The sequence below is a fragment of the Clytia hemisphaerica genome, unplaced genomic scaffold (assembly GCF_902728285.1).
Source record: "Clytia hemisphaerica strain Z4C2 unplaced genomic scaffold, Clytia hemisphaerica genome assembly, whole genome shotgun sequence".
Classification (NCBI taxonomy): domain Eukaryota; kingdom Metazoa; phylum Cnidaria; class Hydrozoa; order Leptothecata; family Clytiidae; genus Clytia; species Clytia hemisphaerica.
The window spans coordinates 472212-488542 of record NW_027104543.1 but is presented as its reverse complement, the minus strand read 5'-3'; the positions used below and the strand labels follow the sequence as shown (position 1 = coordinate 488542).

General features: G+C 35.7%; 3 protein-coding genes across 3 annotated transcripts in view; 1 reads left to right on the top strand and 2 right to left on the bottom strand.

Annotated features, from left to right (window-relative positions):
* The window catches only part of LOC136822650 (dystrophin-like), a 54467-nt gene extending 51841 nt beyond the window's left edge, over positions 1-2626 (bottom strand). Inside the window, exons 1-5 of the mRNA XM_067078921.1 lie at positions 2486-2626; positions 1962-2273; positions 1364-1528; positions 976-1125; positions 308-526 (exon numbers count right to left, since the gene is read on the bottom strand). Of these exons, the coding sequence (XP_066935022.1) occupies positions 308-526; positions 976-1125; positions 1364-1528; positions 1962-2273; positions 2486-2623 (984 nt within the window). The 5' untranslated portion in view covers positions 2624-2626. The remainder of the gene's footprint in view (positions 1-307; positions 527-975; positions 1126-1363; positions 1529-1961; positions 2274-2485) is intronic.
* Positions 2627-3081: 455 nt separating this feature from the next.
* On the bottom strand, positions 3082-6768 carry LOC136822640 (dystrophin-like). Its single transcript, XM_067078909.1, has 6 exons — positions 6757-6768; positions 6146-6335; positions 5428-5564; positions 4861-5039; positions 3824-3986; positions 3082-3339 (listed from the first exon to the last, which is right to left on the bottom strand). Exons 1-6 carry the CDS (start codon positions 6766-6768, stop codon positions 3082-3084), a joined length of 939 nt encoding a protein of 312 aa, XP_066935010.1.
* Positions 6769-12209: 5441 nt separating this feature from the next.
* LOC136822622 (microfibril-associated glycoprotein 4-like) lies at positions 12210-15218 on the top strand. Its single transcript, XM_067078891.1, has 3 exons — positions 12210-12795; positions 13222-13518; positions 14168-15218. Exons 1-3 carry the CDS (start codon positions 12267-12269, stop codon positions 14323-14325), a joined length of 984 nt encoding a protein of 327 aa, XP_066934992.1. The 5' UTR covers positions 12210-12266; the 3' UTR covers positions 14326-15218.
* Positions 15219-16331: the final 1113 nt, after the last annotated feature.

Here is a 16331-nt window from a genome sequence, read left to right as displayed (position 1 = left end):
ACTTTTCAAGTGGTAGAATACTACATTTAGGGAAATTAGTAGAATTCAAAGCGTGGTTCAGTACTAGGTGCTCCAAGGTATGATGGCGTATTTAGTTACAATTCAACTTGTGGGTCTAAAAGTCCAATGATGTTATAAAAGAATATAACATAGCACCGTGTCACCTTAAATGAGGGGAAAAAGAAGACGTTGCTTTCAGTTAAATAACCATAAACCATAAAAATTCGAACAAAGGAAGTTCGAATCAGCGAGAGTCCATTAAAGATAGTTTAAAGCAAGAAAAGGTGAGCGCCAAGAATTTAGTTACCTTTTTCTCGTATTCATCTAACTGTTGTATCCATTGTTTCAGTGTGTCAAGTTTCTCGTCGCCGTCCGTCAAAAGTGATTGATAGACTTCGTGAACGTCACGAACACGTTGCTCCATAGCACGGAAAGCCGGTTCATCCGACATTTGTCCGAGTGACGAAGCATTGTTGACTAACTGTTGCACGTCTTCCGCTTTTTTCGTGACGTCTTCGATAACACTCTAAAGAGTAGAATCGATATATGAGTGAAGGTGAAGGTAGAAAGTCTATCGCCATGCTTCCCTAACATACTGCCTATAAATGTTTGGGATTCGAACACAGTCCATTGGGGTGTAAGTCTGTGATCAAAACCTTCACACTACCATGTACCAATCAGCAGAATGTTAGTGAGACACAGTGATAGCCTTATCGTATAGTTATCTCAGTTGATTCGATATTTCACGTTGTAAGTAAGCATATTCATCTGGTGGATGTCGGTGGATCCGGGAGTGAAGGAATATAACCCCTTTTCTATTTAAGCTAGATTTGGGAGATCGCATGTTGAAGTGGAGCGCCGCACTTTTTTTTTTGGAAAACGTCTCTCCGTTTAATCCAATCACAATGTTGAGCACTCTGTTGAATTTAAAGTTAGTTGTACAAGAATAAAAATGTTGTAAGTAGGCAAACAAACCTTGACTTTTTCGACAGATTCTTCAGGAGTTGAAGGCAAAGGATTGGTTGATACTTGTTCCAATTGTTCGACAGTTGAAGACAACCATTCGTTCAGTGTGTCCAAATGAGCGTACACTGATTCAGAAAGTGGTAGCGCATCCGCGAAAACCTAAAAAAAGAATCGTAATGTACAAGGAAATTTCTGTATGCTTTGAGAGAAGGTTAAGGTTTGAACGTTGAGACAATTTACTGATAAATGACTAGTTTGAATCGCATACTTCCATAGATATACTTCCTATAAAAGAAACTTTTTCTTTAAAGGATAAGTAGAAGACTGACGTGATAAATTAAAAACACTTGTATAAAGCATTCAAATAAATAAAGGTAGTAGGGAAATAACCAGATACCTTTTCTCGATCTTTCAAGAATTGTTGTAGTTTTTCATACTCAGTTTTGACCTCTTGGACTTGCTTATCCAGTCCACGATCGTCTCGTCCACTCAACTCTTTTGCAATTTCTTCAAATCTATCAGCGTTTGCTTTGATTTCTTCATCACACTGTTTTGCAAGCTCCTAAACAATTAAATACGAGAAAGAGTCTTGAAATACACATCAAGTTAATTTGTTGAAATGGTACAGAAAAGCTGGAAGATGTCAGATTCCTGGACAGCTCCAAAAGTTGTATTTCCGTTTTAAAAATGTGACTACAGGTCAATTTCCTCTAAACAAATATTCATACAATAGGAAGACTAGCTAGCATTACCAATGATGTAGATTTGACTTTAATCTTTCTTCAGAAAAAAGTGAAGCGAGATTTTAATAAACTTTAACATTTTGTGCCGATATATTGAATATAGCTTTCAAAAACAAGTAGGCGGTAAACATGATTCCCAATCTCTCAAACCGGCGAAATTTCGCGAAGTCACCTGATGTAAAGCTTTGCACTTTCTAACGGAGGTTAGACATTTAGCTCTTCAGGCTTTATTTGATACAAATATATTCTTACCTCCAAATTCTCAACAGCACTTTGAATATCATTGACTTCCGGAGAAAATAGTTTCACTTTCTTTGCTTTCCTCTTCAGATTATCAATATCGGTCAAAACGGACCCTTCGAGGGCCGCAAACTGTCTTTCTAATTCTTTCCGACTTGGTTGAGATTTCAATTTCTCGAGGTTAGTTTTGATTTCTTCAATCTGTGTTGAGAGATTGCCGAGTTGGTCGAGTTTCGATTGGTTATTGGCACTTTGGATTTCTTGTATCGAGTGACGCGTAGACGTGATGAGATCCTCGTTTAGTGAGATACTCTCTTCTAGACCCTGTAAAAATTTGGGAAAAGTTAACCATGCACCCATTTTGTGTAATTGAATATTTTTAAAAGTACTAAAATTATTTTCTAATGAGTTCTTTAACCTATGGCCCTTCAACCTTATGACACTGAGGTTGCGATGAAGATTGCTAAATTTCCTTGAAAAAATCCTTTGAAGGTTCCATTCGCATTGTTAACATTGCTAAGTTTTTTATCTCATACCTCGATGTAGTCATCCTCGAGGTCGACAGATCCATCGATTCGATCGAGTACACATTTCGATGTTTTGCGAACCCATTCATCAATTCGAATGACGTCATCGCCTAGCTGTTGATGTTTCTTCATTTCTCCCTCAAACATCAGTTGAACCTAGGCGTCATAAAAAAAGTGAAAAAAGTATTGATGAAATCAGTCCTGGACTACTGACACAATTGTGGCTCCAAACATAATATGATTCAGGACTAAATATTTTTGTAATTCCATTTATTAGAGCCTCTACTATTTTTGGCTTTTCAAAATTCAAACTAAAATTTTCTCCCTAACATCAGCTTTGATAATCTTCATACATTTCACTGGTTCAAAAAAAACTATCCTTGAAGATCGAGTTATAGAGTTCTGTACTAGACAAAACATCTGAAAGATTTAAAAACATTGCTGTAGAGACAATAAAATTATCCTCATACTAAGACCATGTTCGCACGTGACGGTTCCGTTTTGCTTCGAAACGGAAGGAAGCTATTATATTGGTTAGAAGTGACGTAACACTTGGATGTAACCAATAGAATGGCTTCATTTCGTTTCGGAGCGAAACGGAACCGTCACATGCGAGCATGGTCTAAGCTACGATAAACGTTGAGATATACTCTGGTACATGGTAAATCGAGTGATGCTTCTTTTGGGTATAAATTATACCTTTTTACAGCCTTCTCTGATGCCTTCCACTCTCGATTTGTATATTCATAGATCATATCCAAAATGACTTGATTACAAACATTCGATTTAGACACTCTCGTTGACATTTCATCAAATTGTTTGAAAACGCCTGTCTCGATTTGTTCGCTAATAGCAGGTATACTCTAAAAGGGAAAGATATAGCTGTTAAGTTCGAATGAAATAAAAAACACTATTTCGAAATCTTGACTTTTTTTCAACAAGGTATTTCGTCTGAGACGTAAAGTGTAGATCTTACACAGAAAATTAGCACTTATTTTTTCAGTTTTTGCGAATTTTGAGACGGAGATGTTTCTTTATTTACTTCGCTGAGAAGGGAAAACTTTTATAGATTGCCATTGATTCCTTTAAGTACCTTGTAACTATATTACATCTCTATAAGCGGTCACTCGGCACACGCACACGGGCAGAAATAAGTCAGGGAATGACATATTCTAATTGGTTGATGTAAAAAAAGATTATGTCACAATCAATTCTAAATTAAAAAATGCATATTTACTTGGATGGATATGTCTGGAATTAATTAACTAAATTTTAATCTCTAAAGAGTGGTAAGTAAGCCAAAACACACGACTTGATATCAAGGACAAACAGAGACTATCAACGAACCGATAAACATTCTTTCAATATTTCTTCATCAGCTCCGGCTTGCTTGGATGTTAAATTGACAATCTCCTTTTTTAGTTGGCCGGCAAGTTTATTAACATTCTCGAGCAGGGCTTTCAATTCTTCTAAATCTGTGTTGAATGACGTCAATTTCGATAGATTGGTTCTAAAATGTAAAAGTAAATCGGTCATAAATTTGAAATCCATCCCGGGTACAAACTTTGTGCACCTTTATTACGTTTTGGAGTAATTAAAATAATTTTGATGCAATAAATGTTGCTTTACCTGAACGCAAAGACAAGTAATTGAAACCGTTCCAAAATTTCCAGTATCATTATTTTAACAGGATTGATTCTTCACATTAAAAAATTCGAATAAACGACCATAAACCTTGTAAAAGCTTTTTCACACACTAAGGATTTCAAAATTCCCCTACGCCATGCAAATCCGAATCCGAGATAGGAAGGAAGGGTAAATTTGAGCTCTCGAGAATTCCTTTACTTCTCCAATGGAAAATTTTCATCGATTTTCGTTTCCAATTTTTCAAAACAAATACTCAAAACAAATGTTCTTATTGACTTTTTCGAGAAAAAAAATTCCTACGCTCGACCAAAACTATTTATCGATCGCATCTGCTTGACTATAAGCAAATCATAAATAAAACTCTAAATCGAAATTTTTGTAAACCATATTTTTTTTACAAAACCCCAAGAAAGATTAAATGTGTCTCCTTTGAATCCCCTAGAATCCAAATACCCTATGGATGGTCGTAGAATTGGAAATTCCTAGATGGTTATTTCATTTTGAAGAAACTTGTTTTCCCGGTTTTAAAAAGGTCTTAAAATACTTTGTAATCTCCAGACAGGACTTGCTAAGGTTAATACGTCAGCTCTCAGAGGAAACTCTCTAAAAAGGTGTTTTCGAAGCTTTTCAAACCAGGCCAGAAAACTACGAGCCCAGTAGAGCGATCTTTCACCTGGAAGGACGTCACTTACCATAACACAAACGTTCAATAAGAAAATAATTCAATAATAACTTACTCGATTCGTCCTCTCAAAGTGGTTATAGTTGTTCGTGTTTTTTCGATTTCAATACAGACGGGTGGTTGTTCGGTGGGCGGTGGCGTTGTTGTCGTGGAGGTGGTGGTGATCAGGGCGTTGATGGTGTTGGTGTGAGATGTTAGAAGTTGATCATGCTCTTCAAGTCGTGTAATGTATGTCTAAAGGAAACAGGAATCGTACATTTGAGGGAGGAATACCTTGTCGGGGAGAATTTTTCAAAAAAAAACTCTGACATAATTTTCGGTGAAGTAACGCGAGATTCTGTCCCCGACGAATTCTTAATCAAGGAATTTCCAACTAAAATGTAGGATATTTTCAGTGTGCAAAGTTTGTGTAGTTCGTTGAAAGTGATCCATTCTTTGAATCTTATTGGTCGATATACCCAAAACTTGACTTGACTTCGCGTATTTTTTTCTTATCAGCAATAGCGCCAGATGTTAAAGACGTATAGTTTTTAAGAAAAACACGAGGATCATTGGTGACATTTAATAGTGAGCTCAACTTCAATTCCCAATTCAAATAAAAAACCTATATGAGAGACAGTACCTGATATTCTTGCTTTTTGCTTAAAAGCGTGTCTTGTCTAAGTACACTAAAGTCTTCTTTCGATATAGCGCTGTCAATTTGACCAAGAGATTCCATAATCTTTTTGACGCCATCGTCGATTTGTTGGAACTTTTCACCTAAAGGTAAATGAAGGAATGTATTCGATTTTACTTTGCACCAGAATGTATCTCACGTATAGCGTAGTGTAGTACGGAAATGAATTTTTAAAATTCCCGGGTCTGTTTATAGACAAGTTCAAATTCAATAAAGTAAATATCTTCGAAAATTTACCATCTATCTTGTAGAGAAAAGATTTTTAGCGTTGAAAATGATTTAATAAAATCGAAAAGCTTTTGGTCTTAACAAAACTTATTGTGCTATCATTTGTTTTTAAATTCAATATAGTAAAGAATTTATCTTTCTCCACTGAACATTATGCTGGTGAGAAAAAAATCTTAGTTCTTAGTTTTTCATTCGTTATTAAGAATAGCTTAGTTGCATTGCTAAGATTACCAATGATCTAAAGCTCGTACTTCGGCTCGTACATAGGTCAAAAATTGAGTGAAAAGTGAAAAGTCTTATCAGGGATGAAATACACGGTAAAGAATCTTTCAATAGGTTGTATCTTTTCACCGTCAACGAAGGTGAATGTAAATTGATTATTTCATGTGATGCTGCATGCTAAGAGAGCCCGAGGAGTAAGAAATTATCAATATACCTGCGTTTCGAAGATTTTCTTTCTGTTTTTCAGTACTATCGATGATACCAGACCAACGTTTCTTCAGACCATCCAAGCTTTGCCGTAATTGTTCAGCATACGATTCTTCAGCTCTGTTGGTAATCAACGTACATGTTTCGATCAAAGAATCCACTTTCTTCTCCACCGTAGATATATCCTGTTGCAATGCCTGAATGAGGAAAATTATCATAGAGATTAATTATTTCATGGACTGATGGCAGAATTGTCAAGGCGAAAGCGCCAAAATCCAGAGGTTCGAATTCAAACTCCCTACCATTGATCTGTACAGTTTATTGATAACCAGCTGGCCGTGGACCCCGTGAAAACAATCAAGAGAGAAGTTGTTTAAGATTCCTAGTTTACTGGGCTATCCACGTAAAATATCTATCCATCTATCAGAAGGGCACACCTTTCAATGTTGGCTATTCCGAAAAAAGTCGGGCTTTCCTCAACATCGAGGAATTTTCGGAAATACACTAATAAATCTTAAGTTTTATCAGTCCTGATGTCTTATACAAAACACTAGATAGAGCTACTCTGCCTTTCTCAAGCCACATCAGATGAAGCAAAATAATGTAGCATCTTTATACTGAGTAGACCATTGTAATAAATCACACTTCAACCTGCTGGGATTGAGGAGCTCAAGTTTAAAGGGACATAAAGTAGTAAAATGTAAACATTGCGCGAACCACGTGTAATTAAAAAGAACAATTAAAATCACGTGTCCAAAACAAACTTGTAAAACAATTGAAACAATCAAAATCAGCCATAGTTGTTTTTATTTTTTATTTTGACACGTGACATTTGTTTTGATTTTGTATCCCGCTGCATACGGTTTGTTTACAAATTTTGTCAGTACTTTTATGTCCCTTTAAAGTCCTGTTTCCATCGATCGCGCGAGCGTGCACGCTAGGCCAAAATTCTTAAAATAGATTTGGCCGCACACTTCGCGCGATCAATGTTTGATTTCCATCAAAAACATACACAATCTGTATGTTTACATTTTTTTGTTTACTCAGCAGTATTTCTCTTTCTTGATTGGTTGGAAAATTATCAATTGGGATGTGCGCTCCTGTACGCTCAAAAAAGTTGAAAATTTTCAGCGTAGAAAAGAGCACAAAAGCGTACAAAAGCGTACACTTTTTGTGTACAAAAAAAATTAATTCGTGACGTCAATAGGCTATTTTAGGGGTAGGTAGAAAACCTGGCCCACCTCTCTGGCCCGGGCCATATGGCTTACCCTTGGCCTACCCTTTGGCCCACCTTACAACTCTAAAAAAGATTTGATTCTTATCATTCTGAAAATCTGCAAACCAATTCTGAGGTTGGACTTTGGTTTTTCTGGCATTTAGAAAAACAACGAGACTGAAATAAACAAAAATAAATAAAAAGTTTTGAGTCTGCATTTTATACACCTGACATAGATTAAGGGGACCCCCGGGAGAGGGTCTGGTTAAGTCCTGTACGAGTGCCAACAACCCGCTCTTCAACTTTTCAGGACTTCGGACCCCTTTTTTCGGAATCTTCACCCAAAAAAAACATAAAGCATCAAAACCTGGCGAAAAACTTTGACGTTGACCCGAACCCGACTCGAACTCGGGATCCCTAGTGCAAGAGCACAATGCGCTACCATTAGGCTGACTTCTGTTGAAATAAATCTAAAATTGTAAGGGTCTTATCCCTTGGTCAGATAGACAATTGAGTTAAGAATATTTCACCCTCAATTTTGGCACTTTCTTAAGAATAATTGACCTTCTTCCAAAGTACACTATTCTTATAAAAAAAGCGTTTAATTCTTAAAAGCATTTAGAAGATTTGACCAATTGTTTGTCGTAAAACGGCTGATGCAATAACGCCAACGCGCGACCTTTATGATGAAATCATAATGAAATTATAGCGCATCCCGACGCACACATATCATTATAACCTGGTTGTCCGAGAATAAAATCGGGGAAAAAATGTTTGAAGGTGGGCCAAAGGGTGGGCCAATGGTAGGCCATATGGCCCGGGCCAGAGAGGTGGGCCAGGTTTTCTACCTACCCCTATTTTAGGAAATTTTGCCCTACCGTGCACGCTCGCGCGATCGATGGAAACAGGCCTTAACAGAGTAGAATTGCATCAAATATCTGTATCTGTGAGTTGGTTAATACAATTTAAGCACTTTAAACATGGTTTAAACATAAACTCGAACAAGACTCTGCCATTGGCGCAACACTTAATAGGTTTATTGCACTGATCTTAATTTTTTTTTTTAATTTATATTGTCCTATTCTTCTGAAAGCCAGGAGGAATTTATAATTGTTCGGGTAAAATAAGGCTAAAAAACAATGAGGTCATGACATTATTTTTCTGAATGACATCACAAAAAAATTCGTTTTAGATTGAAGTGAAGAAAACTAGAATACACGTTTTTTTCTTTATTAGAACCCAGTTTATAAGAACATTTAGGCTGAAATTCGTCGAACAATTAAGAACATCGTAAGAACATGCCCAGCCTCAGTTTGGAAAAAAATGACGAGAAACTACAATTTTTTCCTCTTTTCAAGCAGTTTTAACCAAACTTAGGGATGGATTTTCTAAAATCGAGAGTCAAATATTGTCCAAATTTTACCAACTTTAAGTGCTCTTTATTTTGCATGATGTTGTCGATTTAAAGTAGTCCGAAAAATTAAGAACGCATTTAAGAACATTTTAGGCTGAAAATTGCTAAAAGAATAAGCACATCCAGGCTCAGCCAAATTTTAGGTGTTCTAATAAAAAAAAAATCGTGTAATTTAAAGGAATAGTGTATTGCTACAGTTGAACTCGACAGCAAAGAAACTCGTTCATGTTTTTCCCGCAAAAAGTAAAACTACCCGAGTGAGTATTTCCCGTCAAGGGCGCGAGAAAACCGAACGAGATTCTAGTCTTGCTCAAAAAACGAGCTAAAAGAAAATGGCGACTGGAAAATCTTTACTGAGAAAAACTGTAATGTTTACGAGATCTTTATTGATCATTTTGTGGCTGAGCAGTGTTAATATTAACTGAAATAGGTCATATTATTATTGAACTATCATTATGGAAAGTTTCAAAGCATATTTTTCAGTGATGCTCGAGATTCAGCTGGATATGATTTTTAATGTGAAACTTTTAAGTGTCGAGCAAATAGGTAAAGCACCAAAATCATAAAGTGTTTTTATTCAACTATCTTTGTGCAAAGTTTCAATGTTTATTTTTCTATGATGCTGAAGATACAAGAAGATATTTAATATCAAGATTGAATTCTTTTGCTAACCAATTTATACAGAACTATCTCTTCTCTTGCTTTCAGTTAAATAACAATGTAGTCAATTTTGAACACTCAAGAGGAGAAATAGTACGGTCTAGTTGTGCAAATATTGTGCACAAAGGCGTAAAAGCATGAAACTTTGCACAATGGTAGTTTAGGGGTCAAAAATGGATTTAAATCTCAGACCCAAAAAATTGACACCTGTTTGTGTATTTTACAGACCAGAATAGGTTTCCAGACTAAAATGAAAATTCTTTTCTCCAAAGTATGTCATGTTACATACCGTTGGAAAGCATTTTTCATGCCCGTTCAGAAAAACATTACAACCCATATCTGAAAATGAAGCCATTAAAAGTTATTGGGGAAGATTGTTTGAAAAATGACCGAAAATGACATAATTGCTGACGTCAGCAAAAATTCCAGGACCACACAGACACGTTTATTTTTGTGAAATTCAATAGAGGATCTTTCAATGACCAAATGGATAGCTTTGCTTGAGAGTTAACCTCACTTGACATAGAATATGGCGTTTTCATGACCGGTCGAAAGCCTTAGGCTAAAGGGTTTGCACCGGGCATGCCCATGGTATAGCATTACTAAGGCAAAATTTGTCAACCTAACAATACTCAAAAAAACTATTGTAAAATAAGCTTGCAGCTGATCTAACCAATAGTATTTAGTACCTGAGAGGTACTCTATTGAATTTCACAAAAATAAACACGTTTGAGTGGTCCTGGAATTTTTGCTGACATCAGCAATTACGTCATTTTCGGTCATTTTTTAAACAACCTTCCCCAATAACTTTTATTGGCTTCATTTTCAGATATGGGTTGTAATGTTTTTCTGAACGGGCATGGAACATGCTTTCCAACGGTATGTAACAGGACATACTTTGGAGAAAAAGATTTTCATTTTAGCCTGGAAACCTATTATGGTCTGTAAAATACACAAACAGGTGCCAATTTTTTGGGTCTGAGATTAAAATCCATTTTTGACCCCTAAACTACCATTGTGCAAAGTTTCATGCTTTTACGTCCTTGTGCACAATGTTTATGACTTTTGGCACATTTAGACCGCACTAAAAGAGATTTCTATTTTCTCTCGAAAGTGTGCATATGGATCTGAGAAGTGAAATGAAACTCATCAACAAGACAAGAAAGACTTGTTCATCTCTCGAAAGTGTGCATATATGGATCTGAGAAGTGAATGAAACTCATCAAGACAAGAAAGTCTTGTTCAAAGAAGATTTTCATGGTTCGTACTTCAAAATATGGGACATTTTTGTTCATCCAATGACTTGAAAAATCAACTCTGGAGACTGTAGTCTACATAACTTCAGAATACTTCGATAGAATCATGGAACGCGTGGATATTATTTTCTCGATAAAAGCACTGTATCATGAGATTTTGCACGAACCAAATAAAATGAAGCGAAAAGTAACTCTACGATGAACGAAAAACTCTGGTTCTGAGCATCATATTGTACTGATTTGGAATTTTATGAAATAATGTTGAGGAAGTAGCAGTAGGACACGTTGATTTGATTAAATTTAAAATCCTGTAACTATCATTGAAAATTAAGATCAAACCATCGATCAAGGGACTTTGTCTTCTTGTGCTTCTGGCATGGTTCGACTCTGAAGCTACATATCTCTGCATCCTTTTTGAAAGTCCTCGTACATGCTATGATTTGGGAACAGTTGAACATATTTTTCATGTACCAGTTTGTTTCGTTATGGATGGACATAGCTGCATTTTTACAGTGGTATGGATATGCTGCTGTAAGAAGAACTGTTTACATTTTATTTACGTTGTTAACTTGAGTGAATGTGGAATATTGTGACTGGTGTTGTATGAATAGTGACGATAAATACATATACTCAATGATAAAATTTTAAGATATTAAAACATTTTCTGCTAAAAAAAGGAAGTATTTTTTCACCAACAGTTTTGATAAAATTTTATTTTCTAGGTAACTTTTTTTCCCTATGAAGTGCTACTGTGTGAAAAACTCTGAGGGTGCTTTAATAGCCCTTTTCAAGTGATGTTCGTGACGTAATTTATGAAAAGGTCTATTGAGAATTTTTTTTTGAATGGAAAGAAATATTTTGGAAGGCAACTTAAAAGAGGAGGTCATATTATTATTCAAATACTTTTGCATCACTCTTGATAAAAGTGGAGCCATAAAGAATTTGTAAATACTTATATAGTTTTCAAAATCCAAATGTATATACAGGAATTTTGTAATGTGATGTTATTTTTTTCAAAAAATGTTTTATGCATTATTTATTATTTGTTATTTTGTTCATCTGCTCTTGATAAAACACAAAGAACACAGGAAAACAAAAAAGAACTGTTTATATCTTCTCATCTCACAATCTCTTTGTGTATAGAAAAAGTTTTGTCTAGTATTTACATTTGTGAATCAATTTTGGCATAGCAAAACAGAAAATTTCCTTCATATAAAGTATGTTACAAGACAGAAGAAATTACACGAAAGATTTTTCATTCCCCTTCCAACTTTTTTATGTCGCAAAGTATTTTTCGGTTTGTTTACATTACGAAAACGAAAGTGAAATCCCGTTCGACCAATCAAATTGTAAACTTTTATCGCGCTCGACCAATCAAATTCCAGACACGTGACCATAATATTTTGATTTGCGTAGCAATACACTATTCCTTTAACATTCAATATTATTCAGTATTTAGTTTCCAATTTAAAATTCAAATAAATAATTCAAAAAAATTGAAAATTTTAGTTTATCAAGCAACAAATCATAAACAACAAAAAATCTGACAAAGAGGAAAAAAGGATTCTATTCTCGGAGAATCATGTTTAGAACTGTATTCTTAGGTATTCTGTGCATTTACTGGTGTGAATGTTCAAAACAAATTTGGAACCATGCTGCTATTGGTAAGGCGTACGCCTGGCAGCCTTTTTACGAAGTATCTCTTATGGATGAGCGACAATGTTTTGGTCAATGCGTTTACAATGAAAAATGTCTCTCATTCGAGGTTTATCAAACAGTTCCTCGAAAAGTCGAATGTCGATTGTTTGATTTTGTGTACGAGTATTATACCAAATTCAAAGAGCTGGATACTAAAGTGGGGTCAAAGATCTATTCGAAACCGTTAGAAAAAGTTTGTACGACATGTAAAAGTTGTCTTGATTATTCAAAAAAAGGACACTTGAAAAATGGTGTTTACGAAGTTGATTTGTTAGGAACACGACGTGGTGTTTATTGCTTCATGGAAGGCGAGGGCGGAGGGTGGATGGCGTTTCAAAGGCGTTATGATGGTTCAGTTTCATTTGAAGATAAAGAATGGGCAGAGTACAAAGATGGATTTGGAGATGGGTCAGGTAAGATATCTCTGACAAAAGCTTTTGTAATGAATAACAGAAAATCAAAATAAAAAAAAATCAAGACAAAACTTGATGTTCATTTTACATTCGCAGCATTTAAAGAAGTACTCGTTTTTTTATAAGAACATCCACAAATTTTGAAGCCTTCGGATGTTCTTTACTTTTTGAGTTTCAAGCCTAAAAATGTTCTTAATATGTTCTTAAATTCCCCATTTTGTGAGTGTGAGTGCCAATTTTCTTAAGAAATCGGGTGTTTTAGAGTCCACAAAGCCTTAACATATTTTCAACTTCTTAACATTTTAGCCATCGAAGCCTTATGTTCTTGTATAGTTTGTTTTTATTTTGAAAACGTGTAGGATAAAGGAAACCTAAATACTCATAGTGCAGAGTTAAAGTTTTCTTCTTATTTCATCAAATTCACAGGAGAATATTGGTTAGGTCTTGAAACACTTCATCAGTTGACATCAACGCAATCATATGACTTATACGCGAGGGCGATGGATTTTTCCGGTGTTTGGGAGAGCAAAAGATTCGCCGGTTTTACCATCGGCTCCGAGTTAATGGAGAAATACAAATTCGACTTCCAGTCTATCTACAGTGGAACTCAATACAGCAATCATAGTTTATTTGAAAGAGCGAAGGGCATGAAATTCAGCACTCCGACCCGTGACAACGATTTGTACACACCAATTCCAACTTGTGCTATTAGGTTTCCAGGAGGCAAGCATTATACTCTAAGGTCCCAAATAGTAGGAGGGGAGGGAGTCCGGATAAAAGGGAAGGGTCCCGAAATTTCTTTTGAACCGCGAACCTAATTGGCGGGGCCAGTCCTGATAAGAAGAAGGGGAGAATTTCATATATTAATAAAGTTCTAATAAACGGGGGAAGGGGTGCGTTCTTTTCGAGACCTTAGGGTAGGTGAATATTTTGAATTTGTGTCGAAAAAAGATATTTGCCGTAATTTGGATTACAAACGGCCGTCTTTTAGGCTACGTCATGTTTTCCTTCCTACTAGCGCTGTTTATTACGAAGACTGGTACCTTATCGGCTCTTTTTACACCGGCCCTTATTGGCGTTATTTTTGGGCTTGTGGCGTAATAAGGGCCGGCGTTAAAAGGGCCAAGATTTTGCAATTTTAACCTAAAAGCGGAGTTAATTTTTTATCATTATTTCTCAATTCAAAGGATTTTAGGTATGATTGGAAGACAAAAATTATTATCCATTGTTTTACTCCAAAATCAGGCTGTGATGTAATAAGGGCCGGCGTTTAATTAGAGCCGGCGTAAAAAGGGCCGATAAGGTAGTCTTTTTGATCGACTATTCGAGATGTGTGAATCCTGACGTGCAATTTCTACTTATTGTTTTAAAGGTTGGTGGTTTAGCGATTGTCATTACGATTTCATGAACGGAGCCTACTCGCAACAGGAATCTTGTGATAGAGCAACTGGTATTCATTGGTACAGACGTTTCGGAGAAAATCACAATAAATGTTTAAAAGAAACTCTCTTAATGATTAGAGAAAATTAATCAATATTCTACATTCTATAATAGAAAAATGTACGTCAAAGATTGTAAATTAGGGGTGATTTGACACACCTGGTACTTGAGATGCTCTAAAGATGATAGTCGAAATCAAATGCTCTTTCCAACGGCAGCTAGAGACTTTCTTTGTCCCGGATTAAATCCCCGGCGAGCTTATTTGAGTGAGGGGCCAACATTTGGAGGCCAACATTTTCGAAAAAATGTCACCCACCATGGTTGGGCAACGAAGAAAATTTTTCACATTTTACACCCTCAAAACACCTTAAAACGATTACCTAATTGGAGAGAATAATTGTTTTTGTGGTTTGATTTGGTCTCAAACCAGCTTAAAATAGTAACTCTTTAAAACGTATGACATGGTCTACCAAAAAGTGGGGGGCCATGGACCCCCGCCCCCCGTTGACGGGGCCCATGCCAAGATAACACTATCCTGTACAAACTCGTATTTTGCCTTTTTGACGAATTTTACCGTGTGTCGGTCTGTTACGGTTAGAAATTCTGTGTCTCGTTAGTACCACTGACCTTTATATATCCCTGGACCAAGTTATTCAATGCCAGCCAAGCAAAATATTATGATCGGAGTTTTTTTGAAATTGCTATTTGCCGTTAGGCAAAGTTTCAAACACTACAATTGCTTCTTTGCCGGTACCAACTTTCAAAAAACTTCGATCAAAGATGGCGGATATAGCTTGGTCCAGGGACATATAAAGGTCAGTGGTTAGTATCAACTTTCTGGTACTAAATTATCGAAAAACACGTGCGTACTCTTTAAAAAAACGAAAGATACCATTGCATTGAGGAGGATAAGGCAATGTCACTTATTTAAGGTAGTTCGAATGTTAAATTAAAACATCTCTCCATCGCAGAGGCAGAAAATAGAGCACAGATGAAACGGTGGCCTTCCGTACTTCGCGGTTATTTTCGCAAAGAAGAGTTTCGTACAGGCTAAGATAACACATGCAAGGAAAGAGTTTGCTTAATTTCCGGAAGTTGAGAAATTTCAACAGGGGTATCGATAAAGTTTGGTTGAAATTTTCTTTCTTTTTTTCAAAAACTTTTAATAGATCTTAGCAAGCAAAATCAGTATTTTTTTCAAGCCTCTTGAAATCTAAAATTTAAGATATTGCGATATTGATGATATTACCATCTGGACATTTTTTGGTGTGAATGACGAATTTATGCACACAAGGACACACTGAAAGTAAAATGCTCAAAAGAACTTTTTGAATTCCACGGCATTAAAAAATTTTCGGAGAAAATTTGACTTGGAAAGAAAAATAACACGAGATTATATACATAGATCACTGTGGTTGTTGTGTATAATTTATTGAATTATTCATTATTAATTAATATTCGATTCTAATTCATTTCATTGTGATGTTATCTTTATTTTTTTGGTGTTTAGGGTGTCAGAGTAAATTCAAAAAACTGTATATTGAGAACTGTAAATTCTTGAGGTCAGATCTCTGATTAATATTTAATTTCTAAATATATTTTGTGGAAATAATGGTAAGAAATGAAAAATAAAATGACAAGTGTCAAAACAAACAAGTGTCAAAATGCCCATTTATAGTTTTTGACTCAGGTATCTCTCTTCCCGAAACATTACACTAACACAAACATAGATTGGGTACCTAGAAGCGCAATTAGTTCTGGATTTAAAATTTGAAATTTTTATTCCAGAATTATTACAAAATATAATTTTATATCAGTGCCTATTTATATCCTTTATGCCTTATAACAATGTCATGTTGAATACCATATCGGCCCTTTTAACGCTGGCACCTTTCACACCGGCCTTTAATACACCGAAGTTCGATTATTTCTATTTCTAGCACGGCCCTTATTTCTATTTCTACCACGGCCCTTATTTCTATTTCTAGCACGGCCCTTATTTCTATTTCTAGCACGGCCCTTATTTCTATTTCTACCACGGCCCTTATTTCTATTTCTACCACGGCCCTTATTTCTATTTTAGCACGGCCCTATTT